The sequence below is a fragment of the Fringilla coelebs genome, assembly GCF_963513975.1.
Source record: "Fringilla coelebs genome assembly, chromosome: 13".
Classification (NCBI taxonomy): domain Eukaryota; kingdom Metazoa; phylum Chordata; class Aves; order Passeriformes; family Fringillidae; genus Fringilla; species Fringilla coelebs.
Genome location: NC_140039.1, coordinates 4,527,401 through 4,545,390, shown reverse-complemented (window position 1 = coordinate 4,545,390; position 17,990 = coordinate 4,527,401). Strand labels below are relative to the sequence as shown.

The 17,990-nt window shown below is 39.5% G+C and overlaps 1 protein-coding gene across 16 annotated transcripts in view; it reads left to right on the top strand.

The window, feature by feature from the left end:
* The window catches only part of ATP2B2 (ATPase plasma membrane Ca2+ transporting 2), a 168,288-nt gene extending 151,157 nt beyond the window's left edge, over positions 1-17,131 (top strand). For 15 of the 16 annotated variants that reach the window (XM_084214770.1, XM_084214766.1, XM_084214771.1 and 12 more), the window contains one exon: positions 14,161-17,131. In XM_084214770.1, coding sequence (XP_084070896.1) covers positions 14,161-14,472 — 312 coding nt within the window. In that variant the 3' untranslated portion in view covers positions 14,473-17,131. Of the gene's footprint in view, positions 1-3,541; positions 3,629-14,160 lie in introns of all 16 variants that reach the window. The other variant, XM_084214775.1, reaches the window with a different exon arrangement.
* Positions 17,132-17,990: the final 859 nt, after the last annotated feature.

Sequence of the window (17,990 nt, the reverse complement as noted above, 5' to 3'; positions counted from 1 at the left end):
TAAATATCCAGTAGGGAATCTCTGGAGGGATGTGTGCTCCCCTTCTCTGAATGGAAGAGTTTCCTTCCAGGAAAGCTCTCTCAGATGGCCACTGAGTGGTGAAGCTTCACAAATGGCTTATCTTAGATATGCAGGCTTGAGGAGGATCTAAAAGGGGTCTGGAATTGCATACAGACAGGATTTTCCAACAATTTTCTGCAGTTTTCCCCAAGTTTTTGTTGTCTTTCTCAGAAATTCTTCATTCTGAAGGAAGACAGGAGTGATCACATCCTCTTGGCAGGTCTAACAGCCTTTGGGAAGTTCACCAAGTTCACCCTCAGGCCAGACTTCATAATCTGAGAAAAAAAACAGAGAAAAAAATATGCATCTCACCTCTTTGAATTCATTTTAATTGTGTATTGAAAGATTCCCTCACATCTGAGAATGGAAACATTCTGAAGTGAGGAGATTTAAAAACTTCTTATGTTTGTCAGAATTTTACACCCCCAGCCTGATTCTTTCCTCTTCTGCATCATTCATCCTGAAATTGAGTTTGCTTTATCTGCCCCAGGTGGGAAACAACTGCCTGGAATGTTTTGAGAATAAAAGGAAAAGCTGAAAAAAATACAGGTGACAGGGTAACTGCTGCTTAAAGACTGTTCCTCTTCAGATGCTGAAAAACCACACAAAGGTGCTGGACTGCATTTTTCACCCTTCATTTTTCATGTAGAAAACATGAAAACTTTTCTTTTGAACCAATTCAAAGCTTCCAGCAGTGAAAGTCACTCCTGGGAAGAGGTTCTGAAGTTGGATAAAATACCAGCACCACATTTTATGGTCTCCATGTAGCTTTTAATATAGAAAACATTGTGGTAGCCCCATGTAAGTGGAATGGAAACTGTTTTTTTTCTTACAGAAAGGTGGATTTTATTTTTTTACTTTTTATTTTTTTAAATTTTTTTTTATTTTTAAATTAATATCCTGCTTGGAGATTAGGGGAATGATACGTGGGTCCTACTCACATAAATGACAATAGAAATACTTCTGAAAATCTGTTCTGTGTTAAAAATCAGGAAGAAGTATCTGTCCTGCCAGGACTATTCTGCTACTATCAGATTTTTTTTTTTAATTGCTAATCACTGTTATTTTTATTTGCTCTGCACACCTAAAAAATGGGATCTTATAGAATATAGAACATAGAGAAAAATGAGACAGATGTGAAAAATGTCAACATCATGGATAAGCTTCAAATGTAGGACAGTATTTTTTCTCCACCTGAAGGCCTATAATCAAAACATGATTGCATCCTATATTGTGTTGGAAATTTTTTAAAATTATGAATTTTTATTTCCTTTCTCCTCTTTAGCAGCTTGAATTGTTCTAAATAAAAGCATTCCTTTGTCATGAAAAGATTCCATCTTAATTCAAAATGCACTATTTATTTCCATGAGCTCTTTTCTTCTTTGTTATTTCCTGCTTGGAGAAGATAAACTTTTGGGCCAAGTTCTTCTCTTCTTTCTTGGCTTCAGGCAGAACACAGCCCTGTATGTTCAGCTTTTAGGATTCTGGGGAGGTTGTCATCCTCCCACCAGGAATTATATCCATGAACAGCTGGAGTTCATTTCTTCAGGAGAAAAGCAAATTACATGGCTGTAATTCTTCTTCTCTGAAGAAACCATTAAATACAGATCTTCCTTCATCTTTTCACTCTTGTACCAAAGGCTCTCAGTTTCTCAGGAAGGCTTTTGCACATCTCAGGGTTTATCACAGAAATACTCATTTCATGTCCTCAGTAAGAGTCATTAGAGGCTTTTTTGAATGGTCTCTCTTGAGGAGTGCTCTGCCACCTGGCTTAGACCCTGAGAAGCCAAGATCTGTATTTAATTCTACTTTTGTAGAGCATTCCAGGTGAGTATTTAATTAAATCATTAAACCACCAGTGGTTTGAGCCATGTGGTGTTTCCATCAGCCTGAGCTGAGGATCCCCTCGTGCCCTGCCCCACGTGTAAACTCACCTCACATTTTATTTACCTTGTGATTTACCTTTGATTCACTGTGAGATTTGCACTGGACATGTAATTCTGCTGCCAAAACCAAAGCTCTCCAGTCTTGTGGGGACTGCTGAACACTGCCCAGCCCCGGGTGTGCACAGAGAAATGGTACCAGGGCTCAGACAGAACAAACCTGGGCTTTGTGGAGGAAAATTTGCTGTGATAATTGCACAGCAGTAACCTGGGATCCCTTTTCCAGCTGGCTGTGGTTGATTATTCCCATAAAAACATGCAGAAAAATAAACAATGATGGCCAAAGACAAGATGAAGGGAGGGAAAACATCCATATATTAAAGATGCAGCCCTACAAATTGGTTTCTTCCTAAGCCTGACCACAGCAGAAAATCATAAATTCTTTCTAGTGCTTCCCACTTGGAAAATTTAGGAGGGTTTTCACCAAGATTTGTGCTGTTTAAATTGATAAAAATACCACCAGTTTACCTCTTTCTAGGCTGGGAATCTCTAGAAATGTGGGTTGCATGGTCTGGTAACAGTGGGTTACTTCAAACAAGTAGTTGGTTGAGTTCCTCCCATGGATATTTTGCTGCTTTGTCTGTTGTGGTTGCACTGGTGCAACACAGAGGATATTTTGGGGTGTAGGATTTGTGGGATTTACTTCTGCCAATGCCTGGCTTTCCCTCTGTACCCAGAGCCTGCTTTTTATGGGTTTATACTGGTGCCAGAGGATGCCTGGAAATACTCAGCTCTGTTTTTAACTCATCCTCTGTGGTGGGGAGTAAAAGGATGGGTCTGTCAAGCAGGGAATACAGCAGGCATACGAAAATAAGTGGAAAATTGTCATGTTGTTTGCTGCAATAGTCAATCCAGTTCCACATCATTTTCTGGGTGCTTGTAAGTGCTCTGTGTAAAGATAAAATATTAATAATTTTAAATCTCCAGTTACAAAACCCCAACATTCTTTATCACTACGCTAAATTTTTACAAACTTTAATTACAGAAAAAGTCAGTTAAAATAGTGCAAGAATTATTTTATCAAACTAGTGTACTGACAACCCTGGGTTTGTGGACATAATAGAGTCATATATTGAATTTTAAAGTTTTTCTGGTTTGGTTGAGTGTCATTTCCAATCCCATCCCCCAAATTCCAATTGAATGACTGAATTTTTCTTCCCCTGGTGAGACATAACAGCATAATTTGAATCTCAGTAGGAAAAAAAGAGTGGAGATTAGTTACATCAAGTCTTCCAGCTGATTTTATTTACCTCTAAATAAAACGGTTTAAACTTTAAAAAAAACCCAAAAAACCTGTTATTTCAAATCTTCTACTTGTTTAAAGTGATGCAGCTCCACTGCCTCCTACAGAGCTGCCTCATTTTATCCAGACAGAAAATTTGAATCATTTCTAAAAAACCCTGCAAAGGGGCAGCCGGATCCCAGCTGGAGTAGAAGCGCGCGCACGGTTGATTTGTTGTTTTTCATGATTATTCCTGTCAGTTATGCAACTGTGTCCGTACTTTAAGCAACTTGTCTCGTTCTTTCCTCCGTTACAGATCGAAGTAGTCAATACTTTCAAGAGTGGCACTTCCTTTCAGGGGGCTCTCAGGAGACAGTCCTCCGTCACAAGCCAGACCCAGGATGTAACCAATATTTCTAGCCCTAGTCACGTATCGTTATCCAATGCTCTTTCCTCTCCTACCAGCACCTCTGCTGCTGCGGCTGGGCGTGAGTGTGAATTCTTACTGCACCCGACCCTCAGAGATGCCAACTTAGCCAGAGTCGCCTCAGACTCAGCTCCTCTGCCCCTCCCCAGGCTCTGCTCCCACTTCAGTCAGCTCCAAAGCCCGTGACATGATTGCTTTGTGTACAGTAGATGCTCCCCAGGAGTTGCTCTCTCTTTGTCTCTTTGCTAGCTCGCAGTGGGGACAGGAATTTAGGGTCATTTTTTACCCATTGCGAGGAGATTTTGATTTTATTTGACGGCTCCCTGTCAGGTTTTATTTTCTGCTGTTTCTAAAATACAGACTTTTATTGATTCTAAAGCTTTTCAGATATCAGAGCGTTCCACCAGGAAGACTCTCTGTAACTAGTCCAGCAAAGGAGCAAGAAACAGGAAATCTAGTTTATGATGCCAGGTTTAAACTTTACATGAAAGATGAAACACTTTTATTCCCTCTATCTTAGATATATTTTAGATATATTATATATATAGATGTCATTTTAGATATATTATCTCTGTCTTATTTAGCTTTAGATTTCTTCTCTCTATCCTATTTAGATTTATTATCTCTGTCTTATTTAGATGTAGATTTATTCCATTTTATTTAGATTTATTATCTCTGTCTTATTTTGCATGTAGATTTTTTTTATCTCTAAATTCACTGGCAGGAAAGTGTTGAAGCAGGAGGGACCTAGACACGTTAAAGGACAGAGTTGAAACAACAAGATTGGTATGGTAACAAATTTTTTAGAAGAAACAGATTTCTGAATCTTAATGTCCTGACACAGTTTGGTTTAAGATGCAAAATATCTACTGAAGAAGTCTCGAAGTGCATGAAAAATCTTTGAGGCAGCTGATAAGGAAGGGCTTCAGTAACAAAAGAATTCCAGTTGCTCAGGAAGATCTAACTCTGTTTCTAGATTTTTATTTATTCAGGATTGTGAGCAGCTATTTTATTACAGCATTAAAAGAATATGTAAATGTGTAGAACTCAGTTTACAAGCCTGTCCCACACTTTAGAAGATAATTGGGTATATTCCTTATACAGGTTTTAGTAGTTGGCCAAACAGAGAAGAAACTGCTCTTATCTGTCTGACCAACAGAGAAGGGAAGGCACACAGAGAAAAGGCAGACAAGAGAAGGGAGTAAAATTCCAGAATTCCTGCAGGAAAAAGGAAGCTTGACCTTTCCATCCTGTTTGAGTGCAACCCCCCTCATTATTTGCACACCAAACATTCAGACATTACTTTTATAGCAGCAATTAAAATCTTATCGAACAATCACCAAATAATCTCAGAAGTATTTGTCCATCAGACAGATCTCTGAAGGGTATTTTTGCTTTTTTCGGTCTGGTTGGTTGGTTTTTAAAGTGTTTTCATGCAAGAGCAGACCAGGAGTTTTGTTGGATTTAAAGGAGAAACTTCATTTTTGCTAAAGCTAATTAGGCTCCAACTTTGGCAGTTGCTTCTTAGAGATTTTTCTATATTTTCCTATTTTTGTCTTGGGAAGTTTGGCCTGAGAAGTTTCACCCCAACAGCCCTAACTATTCCAGGACAGGAGCAGGATCAGGGGAAGTGAAGCCATGGAGGTTCCTGAGCCCAGGTTCCCTCATTTCCACACTGAGCAGGGCACAAAACCCCAAAATCCCAAAATCCCAAAGCAGCTTTTCATCCAGGGAATGATTGCCTGGGATAGAATTTCTCCATTTGAGCAGGAAACTGGGAGCAGCTCATTGTGCTGTGCTAAATGTTTCCTTGCCATGCTGTAGCCAGCACTCTGGGAGGAAAGATCTAATAAAATTTAAATAGACAATTTATCTTCTCTCTCTACTCTCCACTGCAGCAAAGCAAGAATTGGATGTTATTGTGTCTTAACAAGGGCCTCACTCATTTATGGGCTGAAGTTAATTAATAGGAGAGAGCAGAATCTGCTCCAGCCTTTGTCACCTTTCATTTGGAGAAATAAAACAGGTGTCCAGAGCTCCTTGTGGTTATAACCACATTTCTTCACTAAAATCAAAGCCAGGTGATTGATTTGTTAAACTTCCCAGAGATAAGGATCTCTATGGCAGAGAGCAATTAGAGATTGGGATTTTAAAGTGCTTATTCTGGACTGTTGGTGTTTTATTACCACAGCAGAATGTCTGCTGGTATTAAATCAGAAATTATAACACTTAGGGAAAGTTTGGATTTATTCATATAAAGACACAAATTTATGAATGGCAATGAAAAACCCCATCAAGTAAAACCCCCAATGTTTTTATTTTTAAATGGGGTATTTGCAGTGGGTTGCTCAAATACAAGAACCTGGAAAACTTTTCCTAATCCAAATTTCATAGAAATGGGGGATGGTTTTGTGAATTGGCATTTTTTGAAGAAATCCCAGTAGCAAAATGTTGACCTAGGGCTGCTCTCCAGCTCTGTGCTTAGAATGTTTATGGGCACACAGGACTGGCTGCTTTCCTCTGAGCTGCTCAGAACAGCTCAAACCCCATTTTCTTCTTCCTATGAGGTGGAAGGGAATAATGGAAAAATTGTACTTGTGATTTTGAAGCCTTTCCCAGTCTTCAGGATTGTTAAAAACATATGTAAATATCTTATGGGGAGTACCAAGGGAAAACCTTGAGAGTATAGGAAGGAAACAGAGTTTCTTGAAACTTGCTCAGGATGTTGCAACAATTGGGATATTTCAGGTGGCATTTTGGGAGCCCAAAGTGGAGAGGGTCTGATATCAATAAAGACTTAATTAAAAAAATAGGAATCACATGATGCTCTATTGATATGTCAATCTAATTTAACAGAGCATTTATGAAGCTCTTTACTAATTGTGCTACTGATCTTTAATATAAAGTTCATTGTGACACCTTACCAATCTGTGAGATATCTCTTGCAAGTTTATAATAACATTTTGGAATTTTTTTTAATTGAATGTTTTTCTAGTATTTTTGGGCAAATTCATGTTTAAATCAAAGCCTAGTGCTTGCTTAAAGAGAAATCTGCCTGTGGAATGCATCCACCCCTAGAGTGGCTTGTGAAACAGGTCAGCAAATTATTACATGTAATTAGCAGCTATTTACAAATATGGCCCGTTTAGAGTTGTGGAATCCCTTAATTAAAAGCAGTTTGTACAAGGCAATATTTAATACAATACTAGAGTTTCCCTAGTAAACCACCAGGGTGTTATTTGTAATAACAAATTAAAATTTCTGGATGTCACCATTAATGGATGACAGTGAGGTCTGTGAGTCTCTCATCTCTTTTGAAAGACATTGCAGCTTTAAATAGAGCAAAAATTCCTGCAAATTAAAACCTGGCATTTTGTTTATTCTGATAAAATGATGAAATTCATTTAAATGCACACTAAATATGTGCACCTGTTTAATATGCAAACCTTTAAGCTACTGAAAATGAAAATATGGGGAAGTTAAGCAAGGTAGTCTCAGATCTTCTCAGACACAGATTTGAACACACAAACTTCCATCATTTGAAAGCTTTGCATGCAGAGTTAAGGGTGGGTTCAGGTACAACCTTTGGTGGATTTGTGCTTTATATACATTTCTTTCTATGTTTTGTTTGGGGGGAAAAAACCCCAGAACCTTGAGGAAGTGGAGAATCTTTTTTTTCATTTTGAAGCTCAGAATGAGTAACACCAAAAATTATCTTGTGCTTAAAATTGAGTAGTGATTAAAGCTTTTACCACTAGATTTTTTAGTTAGGTAGAGGGTGAGAATATCTTACTGTACACAAAGTAAACAAGTCTTTATCCTACTCTGTGTATTCCTGGTTCTCAGATTGTTTGTGGTAGCAATAGGTAACCCCCACAACAGAACACAGTTGTAGATTTTCCAAGAAAGACACACATATAATATTCCTTTGTACTTGCTCTTCCCCTCATTCTCATATGGAGCTCATACTCTTCCCAAGTGGAATCAGTCAGGAACAGAAGGGCCCTGAAACAAATCTCTCCTTTCTTTCAGAAAAAATTCTAATTTTTAAGTTTAGGGAGCACAGGGGGAACAGCAAACAAACCAAACTAAACCCAACCCCAGCAAAAGAGACCTCCCAGAGTTCCATTTTCTTGGCTCTGATGAGAACTATCTTGTCAGAGGTTTTTAGAAGTGAATTTTTAAAGCAATCACTTGAAACTTTTTACTACATGAACCCCAGCAGCAGTGGCCTCAAATGACCCACTTGGATGGTGAGACAGGAGAACACACAGAGTCAGGACTCCAAATTTTATAACAGCAGTTAAAACCTCACCAATCAACCCCAAAATGCTCTCAGAGATATTTTTCCATCATACAGATCTCTGAAGGTTTTGTTTTTGGCTTATTTTTCTGTCTGGTTGATTGGTTGGTTTTGAAGAAGTGTCTTCCTGCAGAGCACAGCACCCTTAAGGCTGGATTTGTGCTCTGCCTCATTTGGAGCCTCCAGAACTGGGGTTCACTTGCTTGGCAAGAGAACCTTTCCCATTCCCCTTTAATCCAAGAATGGTTCTGAGATGTGCCAGGGACGTGTCCTGTGTAGAACACTCAGCGTTTGCTGGGGGTGGCACGAGGGCAGGAACTGTCATGGACAGCTGGAGGTGTCACCCAGGGCTTTGCTGAGGCCATGAGCATCTGCAAATTGTGTCACAAGGCACTCAGCAAGCTCAGCTCCAGTGGCTCTCACAGCCCATTTCCCAAGAGATCATCTTAAAGAGTTCATTTAACTGTTTGCAAACTGTTGTGTACGAAGGGCTTTTATATTTCTTCCATATTTAATTTTCTATGAAGGAAATAATTCAGAATTCAGAGTTAGAACTTGAGGTAAAGTCTTGTTTGAATGGAATATTTTCATCAAGAAAAATGGGAACTAATTTCTTTTAAAGAAATCATCTATTTTAATAAATGTTGAGGCAAAGATTGCTGCTCGGTATTGATCTACATTCAGATCACAGACCAAGCCCAGTGGGCAATTTCTGTGCAGGAAGTTTTAACCATCACAGGAGGAGATGGAACAAGCAGAACTTCAATCAAACCCACAGCTAAAATTATTTTTCTAAAGGTTGCACCATTGAACCAGAGACTGGGGTTCCATACTAAAGCCTAGGACTTCCCACTGGCTGTGACCAAGGCTTGACAAAACCCTCCTGGGATATGCAAAAAAATCAAAATCAACTCCTGGATCTCCTCCCTGAAGGATAATTAAGCAGATTTAGAGCCTAAATATAAACCCAAGCCCTCAAGTGGAGATGTGCCATGGCAGGAAGGGTTAGATCCTAAAGCACAAATAGGTTCTTTTAGAGGCTTGTGGGATTTATTTAAACCTGATACAAAAATGTCCAACTCCATAATTTTGCAGCAATCCTGCTGTGGAAGGTGGAAGCCCTGCACAGGGCTCTGCCTTTGGCTCTAAAATACAGCGGAATTCAGCCCTTTTGGAAATGAGAACCAGGCCTGTGTGGGTGTTCTGCTTTCCTTGCTGCCTGTGGTTTGAATTTTGAGCAGCACTTGCAGGACTTGCTGCATCTTTATGTGGGAAGAGAGTAGCACAGATAATGTTATGCATCTCTTTCACTTGTTAAAGCAGAAAACTAGATTTTCTAACTTTTATACGTGTTTTTTTATACAAGTTTTTTTAACTTTATATTTGAATTTGCTCAACTTCTGCATCCAATTCCCCAGAATAGATGAGGCACAACATTTACAGGTGACCCCAATTCAAGCAGCATCTCTTGTGGAGACCTAATCTGATTTTACTCACCTAAAACTGGGAGGATTCAAAAAGAAATCCCAATATACTGAAGATGTTTTCTATTTCAAAGCTTTCCATATGCAACAGTTCTTCACCCAACTCCTTTACCTTTGTACAGTTTAGTCTTGACCTAGAATAGTCTCAGTTACACCTAAGAGTTGGCATCTCTTTGCAAAATTGACCTCTTGTTTACAATTTTATACTAATCACCTTACTGACCTTTCAGTATTGAATTTATTTGCTGTTGCAGTGCCCTACTCTCTACTGTCTGAATATTAAATGTGTTTGTTTTCCCAGAGGGCTAGAGAACATTGGACAAAAGGGTTCAGCAGGAGAGAGTGAAATAAAAAGAGGTTGTGAGTCTTTAACCTTGAGCCTGAAATGAATGTGAACCAAACTCCAGATACTTGGCTTAGATGAAGCCAGGTAAACATTCGAGTATAAGCCCACACACTACCAACCAGAACACAGCTCTTGGTGCTTACCAGGCTTTGGAGATTTTGCCTAGATGGTTGTACTTAGGACTGACATTCTGAATATCACCTTTTTCTTCTGATGGGAAAAAAAAAAAAATTGTAGTACCTAAAATTCTATTTCTTTTTTTGTTTTGTTTTTGTTGTTTTTTTTTTTTCTTGCCTGATGCAGTATAATAAATCTGACTTTCAAGGTGGGATGAAGCTGAAGAGTTTTTTTCTGTTACAGCTCCAGAGAAGAAAGAAGTGGAAACTTATAGCAATGTCAAAAATGTCCTGAAGTGTTGTCCCCGCAGTCTTTTGTTAAAAGCAGTTCATTTTTTTCTGTTGTCTCCATTACTGTGAGAAAAGGGAGCTGTATCTCACTGTTTGTCTTCCCTTGGCATTGTCAGTCTCATGAAGAAACACCATTACATGAACTCTACATAGTTCATACTAAACCAACACTTCCCAGGTTCTATCCATCATGGATGTCCCTGCTTTTCCATGCTTTTACAGCCATAACAACATCCCAAGTTCATCTGCTTTATTTTATCTTCAAAAAAAAATCTGGCTGGGCTTTGTTTCAGCAGAGCCCCTAAACATTTTTACACCAGATATTACCTCAAATCTTGAATTTAAGCATGTATAACAAGAATTTGTTGCTGTTGGGCCATGTAACTCTGGGTAAATAATATTTTTGAATCTGGGAGTTGGATCAGATATAATAGGTAGATTAAATATTGTAGTATTATGGTGGAGAAACCAAAATGCCACCTTTATATGCAACAAACCCTCTGCCTTTGTTTCCACTAAGTTTTGTCCCTGCAAGCAATAATTTGATCCATTGGGGGACAGACTTTGAAGGAGATTTTGAATTTTATTGCAATGCAGATATTCTGTCACTCAATGATGTGTGACATTGAAAAAAAAAAAAGTTTTCTTCTGGATGCCAAGCTCAGTATGCAAAATTTTAAGTTGAGGAGGGAGTTTCCTCTAAAGTGAAAAATCAATAGAAAACTACTATACATCTCTGTAGAGAGATTTTAAATGAAGTTATGTGTTTCTACAGCTCCCTTGTGAAGAAAACTCTTTAGAAATCAAATTTGATTTATTGTCAGCTTGAGGGACTTGGCCCTTCCATTACCATTGCCTTCAGAAGGTGAATTACCTCCGGTGTCAGCAGAGCTGGAGCAGTTCTAAGCTAATATTTCCAGTGCAAACCAGTGGGAACAAGTAGAAGCCGTTCTAGAAACATCTCAATGATCTTGCAAGACCCAAACAGTCCAGGCCAAAAATTTTGCCCCACACCTTCACCCAAAGTGAGAGGCTGCAGTTCTATCTTCAGACCATGCAGCTGGAAGTCATTATTGCTCCCCTGCAATGGCTCATTAATTAATTAATTCCAGAGCCACTGCAGAGCCCCAAATCCAGGTCATGGCAGGCACGTTTGCTGAGCTGCCTGTCAAACACAGCTGGAATCTGCAGTTTGCCCTGCATTGACTAGGGGCTGGGAATTAAATCCAAATGAGATGCCAAATGTTGGCATTAAAGCAATACAGATGCTTTCCCTACTGTGGGAGCTGGAGCTGACAAACTGACATCAGTCCCTGCCCTGCTAAATCTTGCAGACTTAAATACAGTTTGTGTGATGAAGAAAAGCTTTCCTTTCTTTGGATTCTGCTGGATCTGTTCAGGATAATATCAAACTCTTTTATTTAAGTAAAAATTTCCCTTCACCATAAAGAATGCAGCTGGCAAATTGAACCTAAGTCTCTGCCATAAGAAGTGGCTGTTCCCCAGCTAATAGATTTATCTTTTTAATTGATAAGCTCTAGCATCCAGCTGCAGCTGAAGAGGTGACTGGTATTTGTGTTTAGAAGGCAGAAATAATGAGGAGGTTTGCAGAAATGTCACCTCATCAGCCCATACTATAAAGTACCCAAGGTAGGAAAAGTTTCCTGATTTAAACTATGGCAATATGGGAATGTGGTTTTAAGGCTGCCTCAACAGTCATACATTTTTTTCCTCATTTAGACCAATTACTCTGCACTTTAAAAGACAAGCTAGGAGGGCACAGATAGTGAAGGGATTTGTCACATTTTCTGGCCTTAGCAATGCAGATGAATCCCTTACCCCACTCTGTTGACTCTACAGAGCCCTCTCACAGCTCAGATGCAGCTCTCATGAACCCCTGGTTTTTAATTCCAGGAGCTCTCTTAGGTACACTGTGTGATTGCAGTGGGTGAAACTGATTTGAAATTGATTTGTTGATTTTTTTTGCTCAAGGCAGTTTTCCCTCTTGCACCTCTGCCAGCCTAAGGTGTTCTTGCACCCCAAGGTCTGGCTGAGCCGTTCTGTGCCACCCCAATCCTCTTACCTGGAGCACAAACAGTCACGTGAACTACTTTTTGTACTGTGCCCTGCTGTTACCAAATTTATCTGTGAAGGGAAGGGAGAGTTTTTGGGCTGACCCAACGATTTGAACATGGCAGGAATTCAGCTGTTAAGATTTTGAAAGATGACGAATATCCAAATTTAGAGCTCATAAACAAGGACCGAGATCAAAGAGAAAAACCCCAAACCAAACCAAGGCAGCCTCCTCCTCAAATGAGCTGAAATTCTGTACAATTTGGCCAGCTCCAAGCACGGGATCAGCTGGACCCCACAGCTGGACCCCTGTGGCCCTGTGCCATTACTGAAGTGCCAAGGAAAAGAGGAATTAAAGCTTTCCAAAGCAGTGATGTGTCAGGCCAACCAACAATGTGCAGCATATTTACATGTAAAGAGATCCACATGCCAACCACCAAACCATTTCAAATGTGTGTGGAGAAGCTTTCACAGTACCTGCTTGCACCTTTTCTGCCTCTGCCTGTGTTTTAGTCTCCCCCCTGAGAAATGCTCAAGGTTTTCTCATGGACTACATGGAAGTAGAGGGATAGAACTCATACTTAGTCATGAAACATTTGCCAACAGATCACGTTTTGCCATTCTGTTTTTTCCTCTCTGCCCCTCCACCCCCTTCCAAAAAGTTCTGTTTTTTTCAGCAGTAACCCAGCACAACCCTTCACTTCTTTTGAGAACTGGTAGGTCCCTGGGACTAGAGAGCATCCCTCCCTTTTGCCCACCCCCAGAGGATGTAGCATCCCCACTCCTCGCTCTGCTCCTCCCATTTCCTACTGGGAAAATGGTGGGCACCATCCCTGAGAATCGCTGGGCTGAGTCTTGAGTTGATTTTCACCTCTGTTCTTCCTGCCAGGTGCTTTCTGGCATTAGGTGGCCCCTGGCACAGGTCACTGACCTGCTTTAAAGACTGCATATATGGCATAAATCATGCGGCTTTCGGCATTTAACTGCACGACCGAGACACCAAATCCAAACAGCTCGCTGCTAACAATGGGACTCAATTCAACCCAACAACCAATCCATCATTTTATTACATGTTCTTCTATTTATTAACAAGCTGAATGGCTAGAACAGTGGGTCTATACTCGAGTGTTTACCTCACATCTGCATGAAGGACAAATAAAAGTTGGTTCAACGATACTATGTTCACATTATCCAGGCTTCCAAGTGTAGTTGTTGTGTGCAAGTTATCTCTGTTCATGTGGTAACTGTGATTTTTATTTTTTTTCCCCCCCCTGTGGTAGCATGATTGCGCTTAGTACTTTGTCTGCTTGGCTTTTTGTGCTCTTGGCTGCATCCATTTAGATTTTGCTTTAAAACATTGATATTCTAGTTTTTACACTTGGCTCCTGTGTGTGTCTCATACGTACCCATCCAACCGTGTCCGTGTTCCGTGCTTTTCTGTTTGTGAAGTGTGATACGTTATGTGTAATGGTTTTTTTAACAACAATACAAAAGAGACTTTTTAATTTAAAAAAAGCCTTTCTACTTACTCACTGCAAAAAAAAAAAACAAAACAAAACTATCAACATGCATGGTTTGACATTTGCATTACAATTAACATGGCTTGTCTTTTACTAGGGATGTACCACACGAGTGGACCTTGGCTTTCTTTAACCACTCCTCCCCATCAGTTCTTTGATGGCTTTAAACCTTGGTTTATTTTAATATTGCAGTTGGTACAGACATTCAAAATGCACATAACTGAGCCACTCGTTTATGCATATAACATCCAGAGACTTTGGACTCCAGCTGCCTGCACTGCCCTAACCATGTGCTACATTTTTCACCAAGTGTTCTCTGCCCTGCTGTGCCCTGGGGAGGTGCCCTCTGACAGCCCTTTCCTTTTCTCCCCCCAGATCCGCGTCGTGAAGGCATTCCGTAGCTCTCTCTATGAAGGTTTAGAAAAACCAGAATCTAGAACCTCTATTCACAACTTTATGACTCATCCTGAATTTAGGATAGAAGATTCCCAGCCCCACATCCCACTCATTGATGACACAGACCTAGAAGAAGACCCTGCTCTCAAGAAAAACTCGAGTCCACCGTCCTCGCTGAACAAGAACAACAGTGCTATCGACAGTGGAATCAATCTTACAACTGATACAAGTAAATCAGCTACCTCTTCTAGTCCAGGAAGCCCAATACATAGCCTGGAGACATCACTTTAGCTGAAAAGGTCACTGCAAAAAGGAAAAAAAAAAAAAAAAGAAATATAAAAAGTTAAAGTAAAATAAAATAAGAAACCCCACAGCAACCGAGATATATAAATATATATATTAAAAACATTGCTGGCTGAAAAGCTGTTTGAACTCTTATTCACTCTGAGACAAGTGAATGAATTGTTGATCACAATGGTTTTGGGGAAAGAATGAATGGCTGATTTACATACCCCCTCCCCGTTCCCTTTCAGAAAAACAAAAACAAAAAAAAATCCTCCTGCATGAATGTACTGTACACTGCTGGCCCTTCTTTCTCTCTTTTTGTTTGTTTTTATTTCCTTTTGGGTTTTTTTTTTCTGTTGTTTTTTTCCTCCTTAAGCAGGAACTGCAGAGGACTTCTTTCTGAGGCTATTTATCCAATTCACTGGTCTGTGAGTTTTTGAAATGCTTGTGTGGCATGGACTCAATTGTATAGATTAATTTAAATAACTTTTTTGAAGTTGCAAAGCTTAACTTGCACAGTAGATTTGCACCAGTTGGACAGAGGAACTTAAACATTTATGAGACTATATATAGAGATATATACATATAAGTATATAGATAATTAATTATATATATGTATATATCTATCTATATATATATAGTTATATATATATAAAGTTTCTTTGTTGGCATGTTGCCTTGTTTCTGCTCAAATTGCTCTGACTATTTTAACTTATTTATGTCCTAAAAAAGAATGTAATTTGTTTACAAACCTGTAGATAATATCCTTAACTATTTGTAGGGTTAAGAAAGCACTTCCTGCCGAAGTAGTATAAAAATGGCTCAGCTCAGCTCATTGAAAATGTCTGTACTCTCGCACCCTGGATATTTTATTACAACCGTGCTCTGATTTCTGCCTGATTTCCTTTTTGGGTTTTTATTTTGGTCTTTTTTTTTTTTTTTTTTTTTTTTTTTTTGTTAATAATGTAGATACTGCTAGTAAATAACAAAAGAAGCCAAAATATAACACATTGGATGTAGCATTGTGATCCTATATACAGGGAGGTAAACCAGGCTTCCTTTGTTTCAAATAAAAATCAAAATGATCAGGTTCTCTCCTTTTTTTTTTCCCTTCCTTCCCTCTGATGATCTGCTTGAACTCGTTTTGGTGCAACATACAATAATGGAGGCTATTTCATTCTTCAGACATACAGCAATGGCTTCAGAAACTATTTTTAGAGAGACATTAAATGAGTTTATAATTTAAAATAAGTTATATTTGGTTTGTCTATATGGAGATAAAAGAAATGTTAAAATCTTGTGATATACTGTGTTAATCCTTTTCAATTAGTACTTTAGGCATTTATTTCCTTATTATTTGCAAAGTATGGGCTGTTGGCATTTTGGATGAAAATCACTGTAGGTTGTTGCTTTGATTTTTTTTAAAGAAAAATATAATTTCTGCACTATTAGGACTGAACGAATCTTTATTAATTGTGTATTGAGATGTGCTTCATGTGATTTTTTTTTTAATGAAGCTTGTGTTCCTGCAGTAGCACAGTAATACATTATTTTACCTTCAGCTTTCTCCCAAGAAAGCTGCTTTGAAAACCTGCAGTATGGAAGGCAAAAACCATTTTTCAAGATGGTAACAGCCCTAGAAACGTAAAAATTATGAGCTTATACAATTGCTATGTCAACCACTTGAATGCTAAGCACTTTGTGGATCACAGATTTTTCATAAATAATTTTTGTATTTAATATAAAGTTTGCTTGGAGACTTTTCAGCATATGATTTTTTTCCATAACTGTACAGTGCAAAAGACATTTGGAATTCCACAATCGATTATGCCAGGCGTGTTGGAACAAAACACCCTCCGACCATCTCGGTCCGTTGAGTTGTTAAGGTGTTTTTTTCTGGTTGTCCTAAAGTTGGCTCCATACAGTGGTGCATCTCTGCAGTCACAGCAGCTTAACCAAGCCAGAACTCTCCAAACCAAGCTTAGACTCATGGCCAAACTGCAGACTGATGTTTCCAGGGTGCATCAGGACTCTCAGCCAGGTAAAGCTCTGAGCAGCTTCCCCTGCCAGCTGCCGCGCTCCGGGCCGGGAGCTCCGCCGGCGCCCGGCCCCGAGGGGCAGGCAGGGCGCCCAGGTGAGCAGGGGCACCCGGCAGGAGCCCCAGCTGTGCCCCAGCAGCCAGGGAGGTGCTCTGGAACTGGGCACTCCACCACGGATGGGCTCCCTGGGGCCTCTGGGCATCTCTGGCCAGAAGACAAAAGTGGTATCTATTTACAGGGAAGCCTCTAGCTTTGGACTTGAACATCTACAGAAGCTATTAATACTGGAACAGTTTCTTTTCAGCATCTTAACACACTGACTGTTTGCCTTTTTGTTTTCCAACACTCTTCATATTTTTTCTCGGTTCCATTTTTTGTTTTTTTTTAATTATTTTGGAATTTTTTCCTGTAGGAGTACCCCTCCCTAAGGTACCATTCGCAGACTTGAAAACTGTTATAAGAAAATGAACACTGCATTCTGTGTATATATAGTAAAACATATATAAACTGAGATGCATAGAAAACTTGGGCTTTTGTGAGCAGAGACTGTGCTTTATGTATATGATAAATGATAGACTTTTTTTTTTTTTTTAAAGCAGAATAGCTATGACCTTTCAACTACAAGTCGTGCATCACAATTCCTTTCTTTTATTGCTTGACCTCTCTGTGATGGGAACAATGGATCAAAAACCAAAATGATCAGTTTGTTAAAATTCCCTGCAATATATAAATGCTCGCTCTCTACGTACTGTACTTAGCAGCATGAGATTTGTGGACAACAATACAGTGGTACATTGGCAATCCATCCCACTAGGGGTTATTAATATATGTTCATTCATCTGTTTTTATGAATTTTTTTATCTAGACAATAATTGTAAATAAAGAACTTACTCTGTCTGTTCATTTAATACTATGCAAAAGGTTATGCTTTCTATTGTTATTCTTATTCCTACAGTGTGATGCTGGAATGTTTGTGGTTTCAAAAAAAAAACAAACAAAAAAGACAAAAGTAAGTAAAATATGTGATGTAAATTATTTTATAGTTTGAAACAAAATGATAAAGATTTACTCTTGCTGCTTTCTGTCTAATAGATCTCTCTTGGCAGGAGCACAAGTGGAAAATTTAAAGAAATAAATTCACAAAGCAGCATGAACAATAATGGTCTGAATGGAACAGCTTTCTTTATTCTCACCTGAACTCCCGAGGTGCAGCTCTGGATTCCCGCTGGGATGTTTGGATGTGCAGGTGGATGCAGATCTGCACTGGCAGTGAGGACCCTGCTCCCCAGGCACACTTTGCTTTCCTTGCCCCAGGGGCTGAGCAGCCCCCGGGGTTTCATTCCTGCCTGCCTGGGCTGGGCAGCCTGAGCTGGGAATGCTGCAGGGCAATGGCTGCACTGAGTGCTCAGGAAAGCCAAACCATGCAGGGAATTTGTTAGGGAGCAGCAACCTTAATCTTGGCCCCAAGAACAACAGCCCTCCAAG